The following is a 26,886-nucleotide window of genomic DNA, read 5'->3' on the forward strand; positions in this document are numbered from 1 at the left end:
GCTGAGATAGGGTAACAAAATGAACTACTGTATGCAAGAAATCTATGAAGTGCATCCAGCTGCCAGTAGCAACTGCTACATGCAGTCCACTGATTATTGCACATATATCGAAGATAATCAGGGTTACAGCAGTTGCGATGCTCAGGTCCTGCACAGTAACAACATATATATGGAACAGGCCTGGGCGGTGAATCAGCCTTATACCTGTAGTTACCCTGGAAACGTGTTTAAAAGCGAGTACTCTGACATGGACATGGCCCTGAATCAGTACAACCAACCTGAATATTTCACCGAAGAAAAACCTACTTTTTCTCAAGTGCAGTCGCCATCGTACTCGCAGAAGAAAGGTAGGGGCAATTTATTTCAATAACAACAGCAACAACAAAAGTCTCTGTTTTGTTTTGGTTTTTTTGTTTTGCTTTAAACTTACAGTTGCATCAGTTGGCTCAGATACATCTTTGACTGTGAAGGCTGCCTGTTCAAAATTGAAAGCAGCAGTAACATAGGTTGCTAGGTGATTGTAAGGTTTTCGGTGAGCGAGGAGGATTTCCAAGCACTTTTTCTTAATCTGTAAAAGACATTTGCAAATATATTTATTGCATGTTTTCTGCTTGCTGGGGCTGTTAAGTTCATTTGCTATTCACCAGTGAGCTCGATAAGAAAGTTTCTCTTTTGAAATGTCGTCATTATATGTTCTGCATCTTAAAGCTCTGTTTCTGGTTGCATACAAACAATTTGTGTGAGTCCTTGTTATCAGTAAATGTGAACTCTGTTTACTCCTCAACTCAGGCAAAATGTTTTGAAAATAGAACGGTAAATACGTGTGGGAAAATGATTACATTGAATAGAGTTGCTGTCTTTTAAGTGAAAACCATGTAGTTTCTGATTATGCAAAGCAAAAAAGACTGAAAGTTCAATAATATATCTGTGCAACAAAGACTATTCTGCATCCAAAAAGTTGATCTAGTCAATATGTTGGTGAGAGATAATCAGAGTGCAGTATCTGATCCCTCAGGGTTAAATCATTGCCTGTTTTTAGAATTTATTCTGTTGCTTTCCAGTAAGCAAAGCAGATATCACCTCTCAAAAAGAGCCCAGAATACCAACAAACCCTTAAAAATGTTTTTGGTGTTATTTGTTCTGAATTCAGACAAGCAATCTGATGCATACAGTATATACGTTCTCTGTGTTTCTTGGAAATCACATTGCTAAAGAATAAAAATACACAGTCTGTTGTACCAACAGAATGTCCTTTTTTGCCTAAGACCAGATTTTCTGTATGCGGTTATCCAAAAGCCCACTGAATCTGATGTAACTAGGTAGACAGAGAAAACAATGTTTACTACTTTTAAAGTGGCTTTAGAGTAAAAAGTAGACTGTTTAATCTTATTAACAACATGGACAACTGAAATGTTTTCCTTTGTGCAGGCAATATTTATTAGCAGTTTGTTCAAGAAATCTATATGTTCAGTAGAAAAAGTCTTGATTTCTATACTTTGAATAGCATTGTATTTCATAATAAATGAAATATTTTTTAAAATCCTGTTCTAGAAAACTGTGGGAACTTGATCAAATTGTAGATGAAATGTAGCTGTGGGTAATGTCTGTTTTTGTATTGTGCAATATTTTAAATTCTCTTAAAGGCTATTTATCTGCTATTGGGTTTTATATAATGAATTTATAACTCTTTTAGACTTTTCCTATGTCTTATTTTTGATTAAAGAAAAACAGAGCTCAGGGTTAACTTAGAGAAAATAGAGACTTGCTGTTGCGAAGTCAGTGAAGGAATAGAATACAATATCTCTTCCATAATATTCCTGCTCTGTATAAAGTTTTTGTACTCATTTGGTTCAAAGCACACAGAGTTGTTTTTAAAAACTGCTTGTCTGCCCTGGTTTTGTGCTACCTCAGTTTCACTAAGAAATGGCAGTAAATTCTGGTGGAAGCAGGCTCTCAAGCCGGCTTTTAATTGATCATTCACGGAGACTGAGCACTGTGCTTTGGGATTCTTTAGAGCCTTATTACTGCGATAATCAATAAAAAGTTGCATCCCGTCTGTCAAACCTTTGCAAATGCTGAGTTTGTTAAGCAGAAGAGATCTAAACTGTGTGGGACATGTGCGTCTTCTCTTTTTTTGTTGTTTTTAATTTCCATCTTTTAACCAAGCTATCGTAAAACTAACGAATCTTTTAATCCTGTCCTAAGAACAGAAGGCTCTACACAAGGCATGTGTGTCTGCATTGATCCAAAATTGATTTTGGGGGGGACGAGGGAGTTTCTTAGAGAAGCCTTGGTAATAGCCCATTAAAGCAAAATTAAGTCCTGAAGCAGGTGTTCATGATGAGTCTTGATTGTTGCAGTTGCTGTTTCTGTTAGTCCCCTGAAATTTGTAGTAATCTCAATAATATGCTCTTCAAATCGGATTGTACTTTACGGTTGCACATGGAGTCTTTTCCTATCAAAACTTTTCGCTAGTTATTAAATGGTTGAAGTCTTCTTTTCCCTCTGGGAAGAAAAAAAAATCCATGTTTTAGATGCTGAAAAAATTGTCATTTCTGAAGGGAAGTTTAAATACTTCTCTATCTTTAAAAGAATTCAGAAAATAATTTTAAAAAACAGGAACCAAAGACACCAACAACGTGTCACTAACGGAAAAAAAAATAAGTGTTTAGAAAGTATAGCCAGTTATTCTAAAATATAAGAAAGCACTTAAGCTGCTCCAGTTATTACAGTACATTAAAAACTATTATTTCCTCATTATCTGTCACAAATTCTGAGGAAAGACTTGAACTTTAAAGGAAAAAAAATGTGCTTCAGAAAATCAAGAGATGGAGGTGTGGTTTTAGCTTTGCATCTGCTTGTTGCTCCGTTCTCCTTTGTGCTGTAGTGCATGCTGTTAGAAGGCAGCAGCACAACGTTCCTGCAAGAACCTACTGGTTTATGAAGGAAGCCCTTTTGGATCTCATCCTGCGATAGGAGACAGGCAACCAGATACACATGGTTTTCTACACGGGGTGTGAAATGTGATGAGCAGAACAGGGCTGATCATCATGAGAACGAGGTGCTGTTCCCAGTTCTGTCCCAGAGAGGTTAAAGTGGGATATTTTTCCCCACTTAGGGTGCTGCTGGCCATGGGATGGGTGATGGTCCCAGGGAGATGGTGCCACCCTGACCTTACACAGAGGCTGAGCAGCTCGGCAAAAGTGTCCCCGCATCTCCTCACACCCCCTGTACAGTGAGGAGGAGCACCCAGTGACAGGGTAGGGGCAGTGCAGTTAGGAAAGTACAAAAGAAATCCCTCCAGAGGTCTGGAAACCTCAGTATCCACCTGTTTGGTGTGTGCGCCGTGGTTCGGCCAGTTGGACAACATGTGAAGTAGGTCTGCGAAGTTAAAACTGTGATGAGAGTTGGCTTTCATTTCCCTTTGCAGAGTCCCTTCCTTGACAAAGTTAACAAAAGATGCCCTCGGGTGTCTCTGAAGTTGGACTTTAACTTCAGGGTCTGCAAGGGCAGACCAGGAGTAACCAGAGGCTGCCCCAAAAACTGAGGGTTTGTAGGTGGGAATTCTGGAGTCGGGCTGTAGCAGCGCCAGCTCCTCAGCCCTGCATCTCACCTGACTTCCCAGGTACAAGGTGAGGTTAATGCCGTCTTTTTAAGGCTTCTTGGTATGGTGGGAAAATGGGGCTTTGAAAGTGATTATTGTTGTTATTGTTGTAATTGTAATTGTCATTATTATTTCCCTTTGTATTTGCTCAGGCAATTTACATGCAGCTGAGAATATGTAGCATAGAACTGTTAGAGTACACGACTGAATTAGCCCCAACTGAGTTCTCAGCAGTGTGAAAACATCAGGGTACTTTGTGAATAGCTAAAGAAATGCAACATGGAAGTTATGTCAAAAAGTTTTCTCATCAGTGCAGGGAGTATGTGTGCATATAATCAATTTACACAAACACTGAGCATTTGTCAGCTTTGGCCTTTGCAGCAGAGAAGCTCCCAGTATGATAACAATTATTTGGGACCTAAAATTATTAATTTTGCTCTTGACCACCCATCTGAGGGGGTGGCACTGATCAGAAAATTGGCATCTTATTCAGCAAATCATTATGCATTTGAAATTATATTTCTTTTTTTAATAAAAATGCCAGCAGCAAAAAGTGTCTTCAACTCCTTTACTCTAACCCTTGCACAGCCAATTGAATGAAACTAATTAAAGGCTGGGAAAATGAACAAAGTCACACTTTGCTTTTGTGTCAGTAGTAAAACTTAGATTTCTAAATAGGTGAGTTACTTGTGATACTGCAGTATGGTCTCTAAAAACATTTAAATACTTTTGGGAAGAAAAGTTGCGTGGGTTGGCACTTGAGCATTATCTACAGTAATGCATTTTGTACCTGTAACTTGGTAATGGCTGCAAGTCCAGTACTGATCACAGCCGTTTAAGTGGTAACACAGTTTGGGCTAAAATGCTTTCAGCACATCTGTGCAAAAGGCACTACCATTGATAAGGCTTCTGACTCAGCCCAAGGAATACGGCTAATACATAGAAAAGTCATGGAGGGAAAAGAGACTCTAAAAAATGTTCCGAATTCGATCTTTGCAGAATCTCTTCCTGAATCTTAGTAGTTCCATAAATCAAAGAATGTCAGCAAAGATCAAAATTGTGGACAAGCAAGCTGGTTAGCTAAAAAGAAATGTGTGAATCTGTTGAACAACAGTCTCTATGCTTCCAAGCTCAATGGAGAAATAAGCAATTTTTCTCAGTGGGAGTAATTTAAAGAAAGTGGGAAACAAGGATCCGTGTATCGGCACAGCCTGTCAGATCAATATTGATAATAGCACAAACAAGAATGGAGCATGCTTTTTCTCACTCAGCTCTGTGCTTTCTCCGATAAACACTCCATTTAAAGCTTTTTTTAGACAAGTGTATCAAGGATATCTGGATGGTTCTTGTTATTTTTCTTTTTTTTAATTTAATTTGCAGAGAGTTACAATGTGACTATGAAATCAGTAGAACAGCCATATGAATTTTCTTTTCAGCTCTAGTACAGCTGGGGGTTCTCAAGGTAGTAATTAATTTAATCTTTTTCATTTTCACACCGCAATGTCTCATAAGTGAATACGAACTTACTGATAAGTCCTAAACTCCTCATTTTAGTGAGTGATCTCTAGTCACGCAAGCCATACCAAATGGGGGAAAGAAAGATTTCAAGGAATGTATTTAAAACATGACTCTTTGCCAGTGTACAGTGAAAATGAAAATACTGAATAATGGTTGTAAAACACAAGTGTCTTGTGCAGTAGTAAAAATGGCTTTTTCTGCTTGCAAGCTATAAGCCTATGGTGGATAAGGAACAAACTAATAAGGAACATCTGGTATACAGACACTGTTTGAGTTGACGTTACTCATCTCCTTATTTGGTAGTCAAATGTGGTTTGGGTCCTAGAATTTTTTTAAGGTGTGGTTTAATCCCTAAGCCAATATTACGTTGTCTGTAGAGAGACAGACCAGAAGATGTCAAGTCTGTGCAATGATACTCTAAAAAATCAAAATTAGTTCTTTTCTCAAAAGAATCTAATGTGTGCCAGGTACAGGGGGGGAAATAGTATCCTTTTGGGGGGTTGTTTTCACTTAAATAGCTTTTCCTTGCCTTGTAGTGGGGGGGCACTGGGCAAGAACAGCTACTGTCTCATCTATGTCTCTCCAGTCTGTTACACAGTGCAGGGTCACATCTACTGCTTTAAGGTATCATTCCTGCAAATGGTAATTGGAGAGAGCAAGCATACAGTATTAATGAAGCAGCGTACTTCAGATGGCTGCATAGGTTAGCAGATCTCCTTCTGTGCTTACAGCTGCTGGGGCAAACTCATTGCGTATTTTCCTGTTGAAGGGAATTGTTTCTCGCCACACATCTATGAAGCTACAGTTAGGATTTAAAAGAGATTGTAAATTGCCATCAAGATTGGTTATAATGGATTATACAACATATTCTTCTTGATAGGGGTGACTGGTCCTGCTGGGTACTTAGCCTTGCCAAGAGAGTAGGATTAGGCAGGCTGGCAGGTGGGAGACTGGGGAGCAAAGGAGATACTTTAGGCTGCAGGGGAAACACCAGACTTGGCAGGTCAAGGTCATTCATTGGTGTTATGCTCTGAAAGCAGAGATACAAGGTGGGCATTGGGATGAACAATGTCAAGTCATACTTGACAGACAGTTAACTTTGAGGGTCATACAGGATGCACTAGATTGAAGTCCATGAAGATGCCAGAATACAGCAGAAGGAGGCTTGAAAGACCAAGGAATGATGCTGGTTCTTAATGTACAGTTCAGTTCCTCTTAGCTATTTACCTGGGAGGTTTTGACCAAGAACTGAAGGGTGAAATATGAACACCAGAAATAGGAACCTACCCAATGTTCCTGTAAGATTTATCATCAGACATTCTTCTTTCACAAGAGAACACCTGGGTTACTCTGTCCAGACAGCATCTGCTTCTTCCACATAGGAGTTTTTTATTTTTGCTTCAGAGTTATTAAACACGCAAGATGCCAAAGCACTTGCTGATGTGAGACACAAGTCCCTGTGAGTCTATCCCTCCTCTTTTTCACCCAAGTGCTGTAAGGACTGAGAGAAGTCTCTTGCTCTGCTTCTTCCTCAAACCATCCAACAGATGACTCTGCTGCCATCCACAGCTTCCACAAGAATCTCCATTGCACTATTTGTAGCTTCCATGCTGGTGCCCGGTTTACAAAAATGCTTTTGAATTTCCTCCTGTTGATTTTCTTCCTGTTGATATTGTTCCTAACTCTGAGTAGCAGCAAGGATGCACTGAGGCTGCTTATCTGCACCTCTTACGAATGAAATTGCACTGAATTTATACAGAGATCAGACTGGATATTTGGAACTACTAGAAATTACTTGCAGTGGATGTTACAGTTTGTATGAACAGAATGTGAGTCCCCTTATTCCTCTTAGCATGTGGTCTGTTTCTGTGAATTAGATATTTTTAAAATACTGCTGAAGGTCCATTTTTCCTACTTTCTAGCAGTTTCTGATCCCATTAGCTGTTGGAAGGAGGGTTAAAAATATACAAAAGTGTGATTATTGCTCTCAGATTTGTAATAGAAAGAAAAAAATATGTTTATCTCATGGTTTTATTGCCAGTGATATTTCTATCCATGTTTCCTGTTGAATCAGTAGAAAAGTTCAAGGTGTGTGCTTACTTTGTGACATAGGTACAATCCTGCAAAAGTTATGATCATAATATTTAACATTTAAGTAGCTTAAATATCTGGCACTTAATATTTCTGATGCAGCAATACTGGGAATGTGGTTGCACATCAGGATGCCATTTTAAATTTCTGGCTAGGAGTGCCCATAGGAGATTTTTCTTTTCTGCCAGATTGGAAACTATTTCCTAGGTTGGATAAAGTAATGAAACTCCAGAAGGAGATGAACACCAGTGGTCACATGTGCAAACTACTGTATACATCAATATTTAATGAAGATGTTTAGACAAGTAATCTCCTGCTCCTCTGATAGAACAAAGCTGCCATTACATGAGCAGTGCTAACCAGATTATATACTTAAAAAAAACATCAAGGCATTTAACTCAGAAGTAATTCTTGAGGAAGCAAACCAGGGATCCTGAATTTCAGAGGACATAGTCTATGCTATGCTAAGTCTGCATTTCGTGAACACTAGTAACGAGCAATAACAAGAAGCCATTAATCTTTATGAGAAATTTAGTGGAAAATTCTGCATCCCGTTGCTGACCCTCCTGCCTCTGTATCAGCTCCGTGTTGTGTATATGTTGCATGTGCAGAGGCAGGTGTGAGCAAAAGGGGGGCAGGATGGACATAATAGCCTCTGCTAATCCCCCACTGGCATAATGTCCATTAGGAGTCAGTGATGTAAATTAGAGTCGAAACCCTGCTGTCTCTCTTCCCTCAAGGTCACAGGACCAGCTCCACGTGTCCATCAGTCTTTATCTTGTTCAAAAACTTGTTAATCATGGAGAAATGTAACCTGAATGTAAATCTCATATTTTGCTGTATTATAGACTTGTATGATACATCAATAAGATCTGAGCTCTTTCTGCCGCTCCCCTTTTCAGATGCCAGTGGGAGTACTGGCAAACCTGAGATGCAGGTACCCAGGCGTGGCTTCAGAGTGCTCCTGCTTCCCAGCATTACAGAAAAGGGATACATGTTCCTCTGTAATCTGAGGTTCTCAAAATTAAACTAGACATATGAGGTAGACCGTACAAATACTTCTTGCTGCCTTCTTTCTTTACTTTCTCCTAATCCACTCTCCAGCCCTCAGAAAGTTCAAGTATTTTAACCTCAGTTAATTTCAAGTATTTTCTCTCTGATTTGGGGTTTTCTTTCTGGAGAACCTCTGGCAAGTGTAGCCTTAGGAAGACACTTTAATTTAAGCTGTCTGTTACTGAACTGGCCCTCCTGGATGTCAGTCCCAGGAAGATCACAGCCATCCTTCTTGCAGCATCCTCCAACAGTGTTCTGCTTCCCTGAGTCTTGTTACTTGTTGCCCTCCATGTGACTCTGGTGTGCCGAGTCCCCGAGCTGGACCAAGCCATACTGGTGTGAGGGCTGCAGAAAGGCAGAGAGCTTGGATTCTGGTCGAACATGTGGTGGTACAGATAGGTTCAGCAAGCCAGTGGCAAGGGATAACATTATAGGCAGCCACATCTAAAGGACTCTCCCTCAGTGCACTGATAAATTGCACTCAGCTAGTTGGCAGATGGCGCAAAACTGGGAGGAGCGGCTGGTACACCAGATGGGTGTGCTGCCATTCAGAGCGACCTAGGCAGCCTGGAGAAGTAGAATGAGAGGAATCTCTTGAAGTTCATCAAAGGGAAATGCTAAATTCTGCACTAGGGGAGGAATAATAAATGCAGCAGTACAGGCTGGGTCCTTGCTGGCTGGAAGGTGCTTTTCATTGAAGCATTTGGGGGTTCCTGGTAGGCAGCAAGTTGGACATGACCAACGGTGAGTCCTTGAGACAAGGAAGGTCAGCAGCATCCTGGTCTACATTAAGAAGGTCATCACCAGCAGGCTGAGGGAGGTGATCCTTCCCTTCCTCTCAGCTGTGGTGTAACACATCTGCAGAACTGGGTCCCATTCTGGGCTCCCCAGTACAAGAAAGACCTGAACATACTGGAGCAAGTCCAGCAAAGCGCCATGAAGATGATGAAGGGACTGGAACATCTATTCTATGAGGAGAGACTGAGAGAGCCTGGACTGTTCAGAGAAGGTTCAAGGTGGGGTTGGAGTGTCTTATCCACGTTTATAAACACCCAGTCCCCCATCAGGTAGAAGACAGAGCCAGACTCTTCTCAGTCATGCCCAGTGATAGGACAGGAGGCAATGAGCACAAGTAGAAATACAAGGAATTCCTTCCAAAAACAATAAAATAGTATTTTCTTTTCACTGTGAGGGTGACCAAGCACTGGCACAGGTTGCCCAGAAAGGTTGTGGAGTCTCTATCCTTCCTGATACTCAAAAGCTGGCTAGACGTGATCCTGGGCAATGGGCTGTAGGTGGCCCTGCTTGAGCAGGTGGGTTGGACCAGATGACCTCCAGAGGTGCCTTCCAATCTCAGCCATTCTGGGATTCTATGGAATATTTACTACACTTTAATAATCTTATGTGATTCCACCAGTAGCTGCACTTGCCTCTACTCAAAGTCAATCTGGGATCTCTGTGTTACATCTTTACAGAGAGATTTTTTTCAGAAGGAAAAGGTTTGTACCATAACTCCATTAACTATGAGTCATAGGAACAGATATTTTGAAATATTTGTATTTTAGCCTGTTTAAAAGTTCTCTTTAGTTTAGAATTACTTTTTGGTTGTCATCAGAATTGTTTTGTTTTGTTGCTCAAATTAAAAATATGTTTATGTTATCAAAACAAATGTCATTGTGGGAAAAGAACCAAGCATTGCCAATGTTTTTCATAGCAGTAATATTTGATTTCATTTGTTGGGTGTCTGGTAAACTACTTCAGAAGAGAAAATGTCATTCTAACACATGCACATACACACACACATATTTGAATGCCCACGTATTTTACCCTAAATTTAGGCTATATTATTATAAATGTTCCTGCAGAACACACCCAGGTCAGGTATGATCAATACAGCCTGGGCTGTCTGTTGCTGGTACTTCTCTAACCACACCTGTGAAGCAATTTTGAAATAAATTATTCCTCAGTCAATATTTCTTACTACCAGGTCCCTGAGTCACCATGCAAACTGGGACCTCATCTTCAGTATACAAGTATATTGGGGTTTTTGTGAAACAGAAAATATAAATATGTTGCATGTCTTGCTGCTATTATTTTTTCACATCAAAGCCTTTGAAGTAATAATAAATACATTTCTTTTTCTGAGGTAGTATTTCAGTCAGGAGACAATAATAATGTTCCAACTTCTCCCTCTTGACCAGGAGATGCGGAAACAGTCTGAAAAGTAGAAAATATTATAGACTATGTTTAAATAAGTCTGTAACATAGCATGAGCTTTTTATTCAGGAAATTCAGTGACTTCAGAAGTATGAGGCTGGTAGACAAGATCTGCAGTGGACTGTAATACAATATTTTTATATCAAATGTGTCATTTAATATCAAGTTTACATGCCACATCCTCTTTTTCTTTACAGGGTATATACCCAGCTACTTAGACAAGGATGAGCTATGTGTAGTGTGTGGGGACAAAGCCACCGGATATCATTATCGCTGCATCACTTGCGAAGGTTGCAAGGTAAATGACACGGTGGGGAAGTGGGAATCAGAAATAGCTCTCCAGCTCCTCCATTATACAGACTTCCTGAACTGTGCTGTCAAATAAAACAAAGGCAGATTAGAAGCGAATAAGAACATCCAGTCCTGATGATAAGCCGTATCTGGCTACCCTCCATATGCATAAGGAATGTAGTTGATTTTTTGCAGTGTTTACTTCTGAAAAGAAAAGGAGAAATTCAGATTTGTATTTGCTGCTGCTGAACTGTTAGCTTTTACATTTCCATTTGTAACGTTTCTTTGGCTATGTTCTCAGGCAGTGTACATCAGCACACTCCCAGCAACTCCAGTGAAGCTGTTGATGCAACAGCTGAGACTCTGCTTATGGCCATGAAGAGTCTGTAGTGATTAACAGTGTTCAGTGCCTGTCATCATCGCTGGGAAGAAGCAAAAATCAAAATCCCTTCCACATGCTCATACAGCAGTAACAACCATCACTTTGGGAAGCATTGACATCCAGTTGAAACAGTTTCAAACAGATTTTGACTTCTTTAGCATATTGAAACGTGCTTTCAGCCCTAAATTGCATCTCCAAAGCTGCGTGAAAAATTTAAAAAGAGATTGCTTTGGGCAAGTCAATAAAGAAAAAAAAAATGAGTAACACGGTCAGGCACATCTTACATGATTTCACTGCCATAAATTTGCCTGACTAGCTTGAGATCCTGTAAGAAAGCTTTTCTTTCCCACAGAAAATAAAAAGAAATTATTGTTTTTCTAAACAAATGGGACTGTGCATCTCATGGGCTAGTGTCATGGGACTAAGCCACAGAAGTTATATTCTGTTCATGCCCAAAATCTGCAATATTTGGATCTGAGATTTTGGGTTTGGATTGGCTTTAGAACCCCACACCACAGTAACTCTTGTGTTGAAATAGTTGCTTCAGTTGTACAGCATTGCCCTCAGTTAAATTTATGAAATGTACAAAGACCTAAATATCCTAAGTACAGCAGATTTATCGTAATATTCTAAATTGTTTTATACACATAAATACATAATATGTATGAAAAAATATTTATCTCTGAAAAAAAACCAGTAGAACTGAACAACTGATTCTAAGACATTTGCATCCCATGTACCAGATAATAACAAAACATCAAATGTTTGAATATTACTTAATTCAGGTATAATGAGAGGTGAGTGACACTGTGGTATTATGAAGTATCTTTTGCTCCCAGCTGAACTGCTGTATCTCTCACCAGCTTTCCTACTGAAGTTTCTGTTACTCCAACTGAAGCATTTCTTTTTATGCCTACTGGCTCTTTTAAAGATACAGCATACAAAATCTACTTTTGTCTTCAGATACAGTTCTTCCGTCTGATATACAATTTAAAATAATGCTTTTGTGCACAAGGAGCCGAGCTAACAATTTGAAAAAAGTAATTAATTTTTTTCTTTTGCTTAGACTTGGCTTACAGACAGACCATTTTTGTTTGGTTTGGGGTTTTTTGGTTTTGATTTGGTTTTATTTGTTGTTCTTGTTGCAAATGTATTTATTGTACAAGATGGGGGTTTTTGTGTGGACAATTTCAACCCATGCTTTGGCGGATCTGCCTACACACTTCAAGTTGTATGATTTATCAGTAAAGTTATATGTAATTAATTCTCAATGAATTTGACATCTACTACATGCTTCCACTCAAAATCACTTCAATTTTTGTAACAACATTAATCAGGGCTGACAGCCAATATTTTTCTTTGGAAAGTGCTTTAATGAACAAAGCAACCTTATACATGGTTTTTGAAGAGTAAATTGTAAGGAATTTAAACACAAATAAACCAACAGTGGGTTCTGACATCACTGAAATGTTTCTCCAGACTGTACCCGTTGCATCTATTGTTATATAGTTGCAAAACAGAGGAATTTAGGAAAAGAGTAGTTGCCTTACAATAAAATGTGCTTTCTTTTATTGATGAAAATAACTCTTCTGTGATTAAGTGTTTGGACAAATACTGAGAACGGCTTCTGTATTATTTTGTATCTAAAGATGATCAAGGAGTTTATTTGCAAAAAGTTTCTGAGAAATGCAAAGAAATGGGAAGGTGCAATGTGCTGGTCCCAGTACAGGTGGTGAAGAGCCTTGCCATTGTAAAGCTAGAGCCACATTAGATCCTATGCAAGGTTTAGAAAACGGGAGCTGGATACCACTTTGTGAGATTCATCAGAGATTTTTCCATCTCTCGCATGTGACTAGAGCTTAGCCCATGTCCCTGGTTGTCCAGAGCCATCCTTGATCTTCAGGGAGGAGAGGGGCAGGTCCTGTCTCTAGGAATTTGTCACAGGGTTGAGAATGGATTCAAATCCAGTTGTTGGATAGATGAGAGTTTGAAACCTGATCCCCACCCCACATAAGGACTTTTTACCTGTAATATCCTGGATTTTGGCCCAACCCAACAGGTCCCAGCTTTGCAAAGGCTCACACACATGCTTTATGCAACTTAGTTTAATTGAGATTTCAGGTCTTTCTCAGGAAGAAGTAGTTATACTCTTATCTTGAGCTGGATCTTGTAAGATAAAACTGTAAGGAGGACAAGGCTTTTTATTGTCTTCACTGGAGTTAGGAGCTCAAGCTGAAACACAGACTTATCCATACATCTTAATTCAACATTCTGTGTTAAAATAAATTACACACTGCTCTAAGATTTTACTGGGTGTTATTTAACATGATTAAAAACAGACCTTTTGCCTAGTGGAGTGAAGAGACTATTCATTAGATAAAATCCCAGCCAAAGAGGCTATTCAGTAGGTAAAATCTCACTTGAATTTTGCCATTGTTTTCCTTGAAACCAAAGCCATTCTCAGTGGCCTCCATCAAACAGGACCAGAGTCGCAGTGTATTCTCTATGTCAAGGTGGTCCCAAGCTGCATTGCTGAAAATACATAGTCTCAAAAAATGGTGAAACTTGAAATAAAGTGAAGTCTAAATTTCTTGCTTTGCAGCATATCTTGTCCATATCTTGTGGTCTTGGAAAGCTTATCCAGCTCTTGCAGAAGTCAATGAGAAAAGTCGTATTGAAATTAGTACCAGGATTAGATCTGTAATGTTCAGAGATGTTATGTCTGAAGTTATGTCTGATTTCTTTATCTCAGACCAGGGTTTATGGGGTGTATAAATCAGTGAATTCAGTGGAACTACATAAGTTCACGTAAGTTCAAATAAGCTTAGGATCTGACCTCATGTCCGACAATATTTGTCCCTAAAGACAGCATTACTTATTCTTTTACTTGCCAAAGATGTCAATGTGTTTTCAGGTTTTAAGGAGGAAATGTTTCATGAAACTAAGAAAATAAATGCCATACACTCTAAAACTGGTTTGTTCTTTTCTTCTTTGAGAGTTTTCATGGCATGAAGTATGTTATCTCGTATATTTAGGTACATTCCTACCAAACCAAAATGGCTCTCAATTTGAAAAAAATTGCACAGTGCTAATGCTTTCCAATGTATTTATTTATTACACTTAGGGGTTTTTTAGAAGAACCATTCAGAAAAACCTCCATCCAACCTATTCCTGTAAATATGAAGGAAAATGTGTGATAGACAAAGTAACAAGAAATCAGTGCCAGGAATGTCGCTTCAAAAAATGTATCTTTGTTGGCATGGCAACAGATTGTAAGTATATTTTTCTGGGTTTTTTTATTTTCGTTTTCTTTTTTTTTTTGAAGTGTGTCTTTGCTTAAAGTATGTTGACTAGTGAATCATAGAATTGTTTAGATTGGAAAAGGCCTTTAAGGTCATCAAGTCCACCCATTAGCCTAACACTGTCAAGTCCACCACTAAACCATGTCCCTAAGCACCACATCTACCCCCAGGGATGGCAACTCCACCACTTCCCTGGGCAGCCTGTTCCAATGCCTGGCAACTCTTTTGGTGAAGAAGTTTTTCCTAATATCCAATCTAAAGTTCCCCTGGTGCAACTTGAGGCCATTTTCTCTTGTCCTATCACTTGTTAGTCAGGAGAAGAGACCAACACCCTCCATGCTACAACCCCCTTTCAGGTAGTTGTAGACAGTGATAAGGTCTCCCCTCAGCCTCCTTTTCTCCAGGCTGAACAGCCCCAGCTCCCTCAGCTGCTCCTCATCAGACTTGTGCTCCAGGCCCCTCACCAGCCTCATTGCCCTTCTCTGAACTCTCTCCAGCACCTCGATGTCTTTCTTGTGAAGACTGGTAAAGTAGAGCAAAACTGCCAGCACTTTTTAAATAACTTGTACCAGGGAATTATGCTCATTGCATCAAACCACTTTCATAGGGCTGTCATTTTTTGTTTATCTTTCACTAGACTGCACCTTTTCCTGGCCTTACCAGGCTAAGTAACAGTAGGAATGTTCACGCTTTGCAGGAGAGGAGGGAGAGATGCATCTGGATGGACACTTTGCTTGAGAAAAAAACATCTTGTTTAGAAAATTCTGGAGGATGTGAAATTGAATGTCGTTGTATGAGTCATCCTGCAGTTGTTTGTTTTATTTTTAGCCCTGAAGAAGTTATCTACTGCAAAGAATTCGACTCTTATTCTAAGGAACTAGAAAATATGGCTGTAAGATTAACTCTTAGGGATCTTCTTTTCCTGCCATTTCACAGGGATTTACACTGATAACTTCAATTAGCGTAAATGGGAGAAAGTCACATAAATTCCCCAGTGCATTAATGTTAATGGTTGTGGGCGATGTAATCCTCTGCAGAAGAAATGACAGGAAAACAGGCCTGATAGACAACAAAAAATATTCTAACTTTGTATTTTTAATTGTTAATGTAAAGTTTAAAAGTGCCTTCTGTCCAGAGCAGGGCTGTCAAACTCATTTTCACCAGAGGCTGCATCAGCCTCACGGTTGCCTTCAAAGGGCTGAATGTAATGTTGGGACTACATAAAACTAAATACTCCTGCATTCATACAGTCCTAAAATTATGTTCATCCCTTTGAAGGCCACCACGAGGCTGATGTGTCCCCTGGTGAAAATGAGTTTGACACCCTTGCTCTAGAGGGAAATATGAGGGGTGACACCATTTCATTTTAGCCAGGTAGACCTTCAGGAGAGGGGCTGGATAACCCTGGGTCACCAGTTCGCACCCAGCCCAGTCTGGCACCGCAGGCAGCAGTGGGCATCAGCCAGGTAGCAGCTGTACAGAGTGAGAAGTTTCTCCAAATCCCAGTTCTGTCCAGCAGGTACCATCACCATAGAGCCACTATGGCCTTTGTGGGCTGCACCTATGTACCCACCAAAGGAGCTGTCGCTGAGCAGGGCACACAGGCCAGCTGTCCCCCAGCTTGAGAAGGGATTCTCACACCTTTGAGTTAGCATGTGTGGACAGAAGCCTGCAAGCAGGGCTTTGGGTGCTTCTACCTGCCCACCACCAGTTGTAGATCAGAACGATTCCCCTCTGCTGAAGCAGGCCAGCCTGTTTAAATGTCCTATGTATGGTTGTATGGAAAGCAGGTTAAAACCTTCAGTGGTGGTCAGGGCCCTGGGGGCTGTCTGGCATCACTGGAAGTAGCAGGACTCCAGGGGAATGCTACAGAACGGCACCATTGATAGGACTTACAGAAAGAGCCTAAGGCAGACTGTTCCTGAGCACATCATGCAACAGGTAATTGAACCTCCTGTGAATGAGTGCTCCCCTTTTCTTAAATCCATCTTCTGCTGGCTTACCAGAACGTGTTCGACGGAATTCAGAGCAGTGATCATGCTGGAACTGCTGTAAAGAAAACAGAAGTGCATCTTACCCAACATGGGTTACTTCAAGTGCATTAGAACACTGCTTTGTCTGAGTCCTAACAAAGCTTTTATGGTAGAATAAGCCACTGAAGGCAGCAGTAGTATCCATCACTTTATCAGAAGAGTAACTCATTCTTTGCAATCCAGGCTTCTGAGAAAATGAAGGCTGGAGACAGAAATAAGAGAACTATGTCAACTGTGGGTCTTACCAAAGCATTTCTTTCCTGATTAGCTAACGTGTTGGTAACCAATTAGTACCTCAGGCATAGAAAATACCGAAGTTTAGTCAACCTTAAAGAGCTACCTACCATTTTTGCATGCTTTTTCCCCTGCTAGTGGTGTTGGATGACAGTAAGCGGTTGGCAAAGAGGAAGCTGATAGAAGAAAATCGAGAGAAGAGACGTCGGGAAGAGCTGCAGAAAACCATTGGGCACAAACCAGAGCCAACGGATGAGGAGTGGGAACTCATCAAAATTGTTACTGAAGCACATGTGGCCACTAATGCACAGGGAAGCCACTGGAAGCAGAAAAGGAAATTTCTGGTAAGGCCTTTTACACTGCTCTTGGAGGCAGGTTCCTTTCTTTCTTCTGAAGTTCCTTCTCAACATTGCAACCCCAAAGATGGCCTGTCTGCCTGTGTATTGGCATATACGAAAAAATGATTATTTTTATAATTACTACTTGCTTATTCTTTCCTGAAGCTCAGTGTTTGATCAGACTATGTGTTTCAAAAGATAAACAGCATGTTGCTGAGTTAAGGCTTACCCAGCTGGATAATTTTAATGTGCTATGATTAGAAAAAGTAGAAAAATTATTTCATTCCTGATTAACAGCAGTAGCAGCCTATAACGCATACCATACCTTTTTATATATGTTGTATCTAAGGATAGTTGTCTTTATTAGGAACTAGCATACAACATATTGTAAGTGTTAAAACAATGTAAAGTTTTAGGTGAAAGCTGATATTTTTTATTAATAACTCATGGGTTTTGTTTCCTTATTCCAAAGTAAACACATTAATTGAAAGAAATTTGGCAAGGAAAAGTGTATTTCAGTGAAAGCAAGATGATACGTACACTATAGCACTGGGTTTGCAGACTACAAGATAGCTTAAGTTTTCAGCCTATAACCAAGGATCGGAAAATAAATGGTGATTTGTGATGCTCAGCCTTAGAGAAGGATTTGTTTGATTTTTTCTAAATCAATTTTTAAAGGAAATAAGTGCAAAATACAGAACACTGATACAGCACAAAAGAAGGATTATAGGCTGCGTGTCTGGAATACACAGAGGTCTTTAACACTATGTGTATAACAAATCAGATAGAGAACACTCATCGTTTTGCAAGCCTAGGCCCCTGCTGCCTAATTCACCATGGGAATCTCGACCCACTGTTAAATTGCTGAGAGAAATTATATATTCAAACCAGCCAATCCCTTTTATAATGTTCTGTTAGTTCCAGTGGCACCGTTTAAATTTCTATATGAATGGCTGCGTGTTTGTAGTAGCGTGCGGTCAGGAAACCACAGCCAGGCATGGCTGGCAAGAAGCAGCAGAGCACTTTCCAGCAGTGCTGCACAGGAAGGTTTGCAGCACTGGTTTTAGCAGATCAAGAAGCAGCTGCAATAGTGCATTTGGTGGCTTAGATAGGAGTGCTGTTCTTTGGGTATCACCTGTTTTGCAATTAAAGCATGGGCAGCTTGCAGTTAGGTCTGGGAATGAGGATGCTTGTAGAAAGCTGGTGAGGACTGAGACACGTAAAATGCGGTCACTGAGGGACTTCAGGCTCTGGAGACAGTCACAGAAGAGGGGAGCCTCCAGCAAGTGGTCCCCAAAGGCAGGGCAGGAGGTGGTGTAATGGCAGGGCTACTAGGAGAGAGGAGGGATGGGCAGAGGCAGGGCTGGCAGCCACAATGGGGAGCTCAGAAGCCAGCTGTGACTTCCACAGCTGGCTCGTAGGCCAGAACAAACTCCTGTCAGTGCAGCCCTTGATGCCTCCTGGTTCTTTGCAGTGCTCACACACTGAAACCCAGTGGTTTTGAGGCAAGTGTTGGGAGCTCACTGACACCTCGCAGCAAGCACAGAAGGCAAGGTCTATGGTGGCCTGCCAGCCCCAGATGGGGGGCTTTGGAAGCCCCTGCCAGAAGCTGTTGAGGAGCAAGAGGAGCTGACCACATGCCCCAGGAGCTGTGAGTCAGTGCTCAGGCAGCAGAGGCTGGTTCTTCAGCAGCAGAAGCTCCTTGAAGTCTGGAGCTCCTTGAGGTCTAGACCTCTTTTCCTATTGAGATGAGTTATGTGGCAGGGGCTCTCCAGTTGCATGCCCCTCTGGAGCATGTTAGCTTTATCTAGTGATCCTGACTTCTTTTGACTTTCCCAAGAAAAGCCTGTGTTCTCTCTTTTTCTCCATAACAATGTTATGCATGGTTTTAAGCATTTGGTCTTCTCGCTTGGAAGTGCTGAAGGTTGTTTATCATGAGCACACAGACAATGTGGTTTAGTTTGCCAAGCTTCAGGGAGGGAGGGAGCCTAGAACTGGGATTATTTGAGTTTTTTAGTAGGAACCATCAGATAATTGACCCCAGTCCTCTTCATTGTTCCTTTACAATTGGTGCTTGCTTCATTAATGTGTTGCTGAGTGTTTTCTTGAAAGAAGTCAGATTTGGATTCAGATTGGTGAAAGAGCTGTGGAAGGATCTTTTGTGATGTGTTGCTTTAAAAAACTGGCAGGCACAAGTTTTTATTATAGACGCCACTTTCAGCATCTCCCCATCTTAAGTGCCCTTATATAAATGTCATGAAGTCCATCAGTCTTAAAGGCCTCCTTCTCTGTGTCTTATCCAGTTTTTGACTCTCTAATGTGAACAAAATGAAACCTCTGCATGGTGGTTGGCCGGTCTTTTACAACCGCACTCAGCAAACAGAACAGCTTTGCTGTGTCTGTTTTTAAAATACATAGTAACATTGACGAGCTGTCACAGAATCAGGTGAACAAGTTAAAATGTAGTTGAAATAAAAACCACTTATCACAGATTCTGCTTGAAACTATTATTTGCATATCCCTACTGAAATCCTCAAAATAATTTTTCTTTACTTTTGGAGAAGCCTGGGGCTGAAGTCATGCAGAAAGTGATTTTCAACCAAAACTTTACCCAGACGAGTTCAAATTCTAGTCAGTTTATCCAGACTATCTTTGTATTAGCCCAGTCTTAGTCATGAGTTGTTTTAGCCCAGTTTTGGAAACGGGCCTTGGCAGTTTCCTGGAGCTCAGTGATACCAGGCAATCTGTTCTACGGAGGATTTCAGAACTTCGAGTAGGTGAAAGAGCCAAATTCTGCAAAGCTCTGAGCATCTTCTTGGGGGCAACAAGTCACCTTAGCTCCATTGCTTTTAGAGAAACTGGAGAGATCTCATCACCTGTAAGAAACAGGAACATGCCTATATTTTTAAGCTACGCCCACAAAATATTCAGATCCAGGCACAAGGAAGAAACTGCATGTGCACAAAGATGCAGCTGCCCACACAGGATGGGTAGCAGCATGGCAGTCACCCATTTCTCTGTGCAGTCACGTCTTTCACAAATGCCTTACAAGCAAATTGATATTTTGTGGCATAATGGCCATTACTTAATGAAATTAATAGTGTTATTTTAGCATATCTTCTGTCACCAAGCGGGAAGTTGAGAGTATAAAATACTTGCTCTGAGAGAGATTGTTCCCTTAAATATATTTCTTTATATCTTTAGCCAGAAGACATTGGACAGGCACCAATAGTTAATGCCCCAGAAGGTGGGAAAGTGGATTTAGAAGCCTTCAGCCAGTTTACAAAAATTATCACACCAGCGATTACAAGAGTGGTGGATTTTGCCAAAAAGTTGCCTATGTTTTGTGAGGTAAGAAGACTTCCTTGCACTCCTCATTTATATGCCTGTTGTTAAAAACTATTCAAAATAGTCCTGGCATGGGACTAAAAAATTCACTATGTTTAAAACCAGAAAAATCGAAAAGAGACTCAGAACAGATGAGACTAGAATCATCTGGCTTGTTATGAATTTTCTTTTTCCTGTGATTACTGAAATCCTGATTTTGTTCATCTAGAAGTCATCATGGTTCATTAGGGGCTTGAATGTGTCTTTAGAGGTGGCCTTGAACAAAGCAAGTGAGCAAAAAGAGACTGTCTAGAAGCATCTTTGATACGTTTAATGAGATCTTCCAGCATACAGTTCCCTCTGTGCTTTCTGGCTCATTGGCAGGTACAGTATTGTGGAGTTGGGTCTATGCACTAACAAATTCTTCAAATTCAAAAAAACATCCCTATCCAGGAATGACACTTGCCTCATTGTGTTCCCCGGACATTCTTTTCCTGAACAGGGAGGTTGTGCTTAAAAGAGTCTGTAGAAGTAATGGGTTGTCATTCCAGGTGGATACTCACATGTAAAATGTACAAGTAGAGCTGGTTGCACATAAGGAATAACAGAGGCCCTAGGCTGATCTAATTTACACTGGAGTATCATTTTTTTAAGGGACCAGGTGGAATCTGATGATTTTTTTTTTTCCTAATTTAAAAAATGTTATCAGAGCCACAGCCTGGAGTAATACTTCAGTCTTAATAATCTTAGTCATTTTAACTCTTGTCAGTCCCTTAGTATCCACAACCACAGGATTTTTAGTCTGGAAATATCCCCAATCTGGCCATGGAAGGATGCCTGCCTGCTCGCCCACGCTGCAGAGCAACACTTGACTCTGCTAGTGAAATGCCAAGTGTATGACATTCAAAACAGGAGTGACCATGGTCAGTGGGTTTGCTGGGCTCCCTGACTTGGGAACAGTTTTCCTCCTAGTAACTGAACAGCAGTCAGGAAGGAAGTTTAAGGCAGCCATAGTATTTTACTCTTCTGTGGCTGGCAGCTTTTCTTTAAAATATGTCAGGGAGAGCTATTTATGTCCTCTGGTGCCTACAGAACAAGAAGAGGTAAATACCAGTAGTTGGCACAGTGTAAATAGCTCTCCCTGGCTAACCTCAGCATTGGCTCCATCAGCCAAGAAAGCATGAAATAGTGGCCAAGCATGAAGATTTTAAAATACAGGGAATGTGTCCATAGATTCAGAGGCCCATGCAGCATTTCAGTGTCTGAGGAAATCTGTCTCCTTGGATTTGGCATTTGTTAGTGGGAAGTTGCAGCAACATACCAAGGTGGACTTTTTAGTTTAGAAAGCTTTGCCAGTCATACACAGACTGCAGTGCCCGTCTGACATCCCCTACCCCTCCTGGCTACCGTGGGTCCACCTGTGTCAGAGCTGGGCAGGAAGCACCGATGAAGACCTTAAGGCATCATTGTGTGTGACCTCTGTAGGTTACACAGCTCAGCTACGACTGGTTTTGTTTACAGCTGAGCCACTGTGTAAGCTTGACACCTGTGTAGAGCAAGGTTTGATGGCAGAGTGAGACACAACTTGTGAATGCAAAGGAACAGGACAGCTGTCTTCCAAGCTCTCATATAGAATAGCTCCTGCAGTAGCATAAAGAAAATGATAAATGTTTCCTCCTTTTTGATGGACCATCATCGTGTTAACTTTATTTCATTAGTGTTTTTAACCCATATATTTTTCTTAGAAGCAACACTGTGTGGGCTGTGGGTTTGTTTATGAGAAGGAGCCCTCGTTTCTCCCATAGGACCTGCAAAGCATTTAAACATCATCCCAGTCTTGATTTCCACAGAGACTCAAGTGTAGAGTGTAGCAAGTCTCTGTGAAGGACGGGCAGGGCCTCTTTACATATCCACAGCCCCTTTTGCTTCTTTGTCTCTTTTTTGGGCACATGCACAAGCCAGCAAAGCAGTGGAAGAGCCCAGCTCAGTTCCTGTACATGAACTGGCCTGTGCCTCAAAGCAAGAATCTAATCCCAGAGTAACCGAAGTTTAAGAAAAACTCATTTACTTCTGCTTAAAAAATGAAGGTTGAGGAGCACTTAATCAGTATGATGTGAGTTTAGGTGTCACAGACATCAGTGATTCCGTGTCGGTTAAGGCTCTGTATTATAAATACTCTGCTAGGTAGCCCAGCTCAGCTCAACTGCACGGTGTCATGTCACACCTGTGGTGGCTGCCAGTACCAGGCACCCCAGGTTCCTGCCTTCTGCTTTTTGTCCCTGTGGAGAGAGAAGGAAAGGACAACATGTGACAGATCAGTCACGTGTGTTGACCACACTCCTGGAAGGTGTACTGGTAGCAACACCCAAGTGATAGGTGTAGGGAACATTAAAATCTGTGTAGCTGGGAGTAGACCTTCAAGCCCCCTGTTTTTGGTAATTGCTGCTGCTGGCAGATAAGACTGGAGGCTTGCCATCTGTGCAACAGATGTCCTGTGTGTCTTTCAGAATTAGGAAAGCAGGTAGAGGACAGGCATAGTCAGATCACCACTACCATTGAAGAAGTTTTAAGGATGTTCAAGTAGGAAGAGAAATTCTCATTGGTTTAGTGGCTCATTAATAAAAGAGCTGAGGAGTCACAAAATATCTTCCCAAATGTCATTGGTCTGTTTCTTTTCCACCATTCTTCCTTCTACTTAGTCTTTTTTTCTTAATTTTTCTTTTCTTCTCCTTTCTCCCTTCTCCCACTGTTTCATGTCCCTTTTTTTCTCTACAGTTACCTCTTCCAATATCTCTTTGTGGTTGCTCTCACACATTTATTTATTTTAAAATTTTAGTTTTATTTCTTACTCTGTTTCTTTCCCTACTTCAGTCTCAGCTGCCAAATGGTGTCATTTGCCTCTGCAGCCTTCCCTACGCTGCTGCTGAGCTGAATGCAATCTGCAGAGAAAGTAATTTGCCCTGAACAGGATGAGTCATTTTTCTTGTCTATCAAACAGTTTACACCTGAAGTTGGCACTGCTGGAAAAATAGCTGCATGATTCAAATCCTTTTTCTGACTGGGGCTGGCTCTGTGCTTAAAACTCTAAGAGGCATCTGCTTTCTGTTTGCATTAGGTAACTGTCTGACATTCACTCTACATCATTTTACACCAAATCAAGGTACTTACTTGGCGAGCACACAGTTGCCATGTAAACCTAGAATTGGTGGTTTGATTTTTTTTCAATTTGAATTTCAGATCAGGTAAATACAATAACTTTATATGAGTCAGAAATGGATGGATTTTTGTCTCCTTTCAATCCAAGTAGAAATTAGTTGCTTTTTCATATACATGTCCCTTTGCTGTTCGTTTAGTGACAGTCTCAAAATAGTCTCGGTACTTTTTGCTATCATTGAATTCCTATGAAAACATAAAGACATGCTTAACAGAACACATTTTTCCAGCATCCTGCTGACACTTTATAAATACAGAACCTACCTCCACGAATTCAGGCAGCTTACCTTTTTTTAACGTTGTGGAAAAGACAAGTCTAACTACATACCCTGAAGATCATGCCTTATGCATCAGCATAAAAGCTGGAGCTGTACCACTGATTTTCTCTCTGTCCAGAAATAATGCAGAGAGCCCAGGGAGGTCAGCCTTACTAGGCTAGATATAGCTTAATAAGTTCTCTGTTGTTTAAGTAGGCTGTAAGAATTAAGAGTACATATCCCACTGATTGAGGTGTCTCTTCTGGATTAAAAAAAAAAGTATTTCACTCCTTTTGTTTAAAAAGCAGGCTGCTCTTACAGTCCCTCCCAAATGTCTTTCTTTTCCTCTGGTCAGATAAGAAATAAGTATGACTGGAAGTGAGTTTAACTGGGATGGCTGAGCTCTGTACCAGCCCCACTTATAGTTTATTCTGCTATACTAAGTTGTAAGCTGAGGGAGCCCAGAGGTAGAAGAGAGAAGGGTGAACAACTGAGAACGGTGACCGCTTCAGCCACCTCAGTTGGATCCACCCCTGATGGGAGACAAAGCCAATAGTATGTGTTACCACCAACCTGGCAACTGACAGGTCTGCTTCACCCTTCACACTTTGTGAAATGCTCTGCAAAAGGGAAAGCTACGTTCTTCAGGTGTATTGAACTTAATTTTGTAATGCTCCCACAACCTGAACAGTCCCACAGAGAGCAGCACCTCTGCAAGTTGGGTCACTTCAGCATCTGAACCAGCTTGGTTTGCTTTGAGTATCTCGCCCAGGACCACTTCCCTAGCACTGTGTCATCGCTAGGTTTCCTAAGGGTGTGTGGGATATTATCCTGCCAGCAGTTTCTGAAAGCCGGAATACGAGTCTTGGAGGTTTCTGCGTTGCACTGGAACTAGCCGTTCAGCAGTGTGTTTGGAGAGCAGCTGTACCACGCAAGGTAGCATCCTGGGGTGTGAACTGCAACTTCATGCTCGTGGATTTATTGTAATTGTAAAACCTACTCAGTTTGAAAAGCACATCTTTTTCTTTACCATTTATAATTTCTGCAGCTACCATGTGAAGACCAGATCATCCTTCTGAAAGGCTGCTGTATGGAGATAATGTCCCTCCGAGCAGCAGTTCGCTATGACCCCGAGAGTGAGACTTTAACACTAAATGGGGAGATGGCGGTAACAAGGGGCCAGCTGAAAAATGGGGGTCTTGGCGTAGTGTCTGATGCCATTTTTGACCTGGGCATGTCTCTTTCTTCATTTAACCTGGATGACACCGAGGTTGCCCTTCTTCAGGCTGTTCTGCTCATGTCATCAGGTGAGAACAGAAATATATTGGGACCTCAACCACTTTTATACTCTTTAGTCTTTGTCACAAGCCTCTTTTTAAAAGAAATACAGTGTGTTAGAGCTTCTAGTGCTGACTAGGGTAATGTGGAGAAATTCCCTCTAAATCCCAGTGCAGCTTAGAACTAGTTTAGTAAGCACTAGGAAAAAAATTCAGGGTATTCACAGCAATGGGCATAGAAGTGGCTTTGGTAACACACCTGGCTCAGTTCAGTGGTCAGGAAGGAGGCAGGAATGATCATCAGAAGGCAAGCAGATCTGATTCTGAGCCAGTTTTCCTTGAATGAAAAACTGGTAATTTAGCAACAGTTGTCCTTACAATAAATTCCCTTTTCCCCTAGGCACTGTCATGCGCCGGGCGGGAAGCACAATTCACGCACATCTCCATCAGTGTCCTGTGCTTAGTTTGACGTGCCTTCTTGTTTTCCTACTTAACAGCTGCTCCGCTTGCTATCGGGCGTGTGAGAGCTGTGCCATTTCCTCACGCTGGGACCATTTGTGACTGGTCTTTTGGTGGCGTGATACGGAAGCGGCACAGACCATTTCACATGGTTTCCAAAGAGTTTCTTCCCCTCTCGGATCGAGTGTGTTTTCAAATATGCTTCCACTGCCTGTGCCCACCCAAAGAGGAAATTCCATTCTTGGGCAGTGGCAGGTTTGGCAAGATTTTGTTTTAAGACCACTTTGAAGACTGGGCACTGAATAACAATACACAGTGATTTACAAGCACTCGCGGGCAGAAAGGTTTCCACATTAATCACAACACAGCACTTGACCTTTCCAGTCAAAACATTTTTAATTCTTTCTAGTCCCCTACACAGTGATACATGAGTAGGGGTTTCAGAAGGCAGTTCAGAGGACCTGCTTTCCCAGAAGTGTCTCCTGAAGAATGACTTGCGAGAGGAGCTTTCCCAGCGCCCATCTGGGTGCCGGTTGAGATGCTCAACCATACTTTTGGCCTTTCCTGTTCCTTGGCGCTCCATAACAGTCTCCCTTGCAGCTCACCTGTGGACCAAAGCTGGATCAAAGCCCTGGTCTGATGTAGCAAAACAGATGGGAAAGAACTGGAATTTAGATATATGACAAGGAATTTTATTTTGTTATTCTTTATTAGTTGTTTCACAGTAAGATACAGATAGAAGCCTTAGCTGAGAGCAGGAATCTGTTGCTCTAGTCACTGTGAGGAAATGCTTCCCAAACAGTTATAATCTAAATGGGCAAAGTAGGCAAAGCATGGAGAAAGGAAGGATTATCTCCTTGTTTTAACAGGGCTAGTACTGATAAATGAGGTATCCAGGGTCAAAAAAGTTGTTTGTGGCAGAGCTAGATGTCCTTGGTCTCCATGCTTTCCTTCTTAACAACAGAATCTTCCTGTTTTTCCTGATTTATGATCAGGAATTCATTGAAAGTCAATAAGTAATAACAATAATTTTCCTTTATATCTACAGATCGCCCAGGCCTTGTTTGCGTCGAGAGAATAGAAAAGTGTCAAGAGGGTTTCCTCCTGGCATTCGAACACTACATTAATTACAGAAAACACCATGTTGCACACTTTTGGCCAAAACTGCTGATGAAAGTGACGGACCTGCGAATGATCGGCGCCTGCCACGCCAGCCGCTTCCTGCACATGAAGGTGGAATGCCCCACAGAACTCTTCCCTCCCTTGTTTCTGGAAGTGTTTGAGGATTAG

The 26,886-nt window shown here is 41.2% G+C and overlaps 1 protein-coding gene across 1 annotated transcript; it reads left to right on the forward strand.

Moving 5' to 3' along the window:
• Window positions 1-19: 19 nt before the first annotated feature.
• THRB (thyroid hormone receptor beta) lies at window positions 20-26,886 on the forward strand (the record flags this gene model as incomplete). The annotated part of the gene is made up of 7 exons (XM_080340021.1): window positions 20-347; window positions 10,681-10,781; window positions 14,281-14,428; window positions 16,864-17,069; window positions 20,268-20,414; window positions 24,909-25,167; window positions 26,645-26,886. 7 exons carry the CDS (start codon window positions 20-22, stop codon window positions 26,884-26,886), a joined length of 1,431 nt encoding a protein of 476 aa, XP_080196147.1.

This window comes from Nesoenas mayeri, assembly GCF_963082525.1.
Source record: "Nesoenas mayeri genome assembly, chromosome: 2".
Lineage (NCBI taxonomy): Eukaryota > Metazoa > Chordata > Aves > Columbiformes > Columbidae > Nesoenas > Nesoenas mayeri.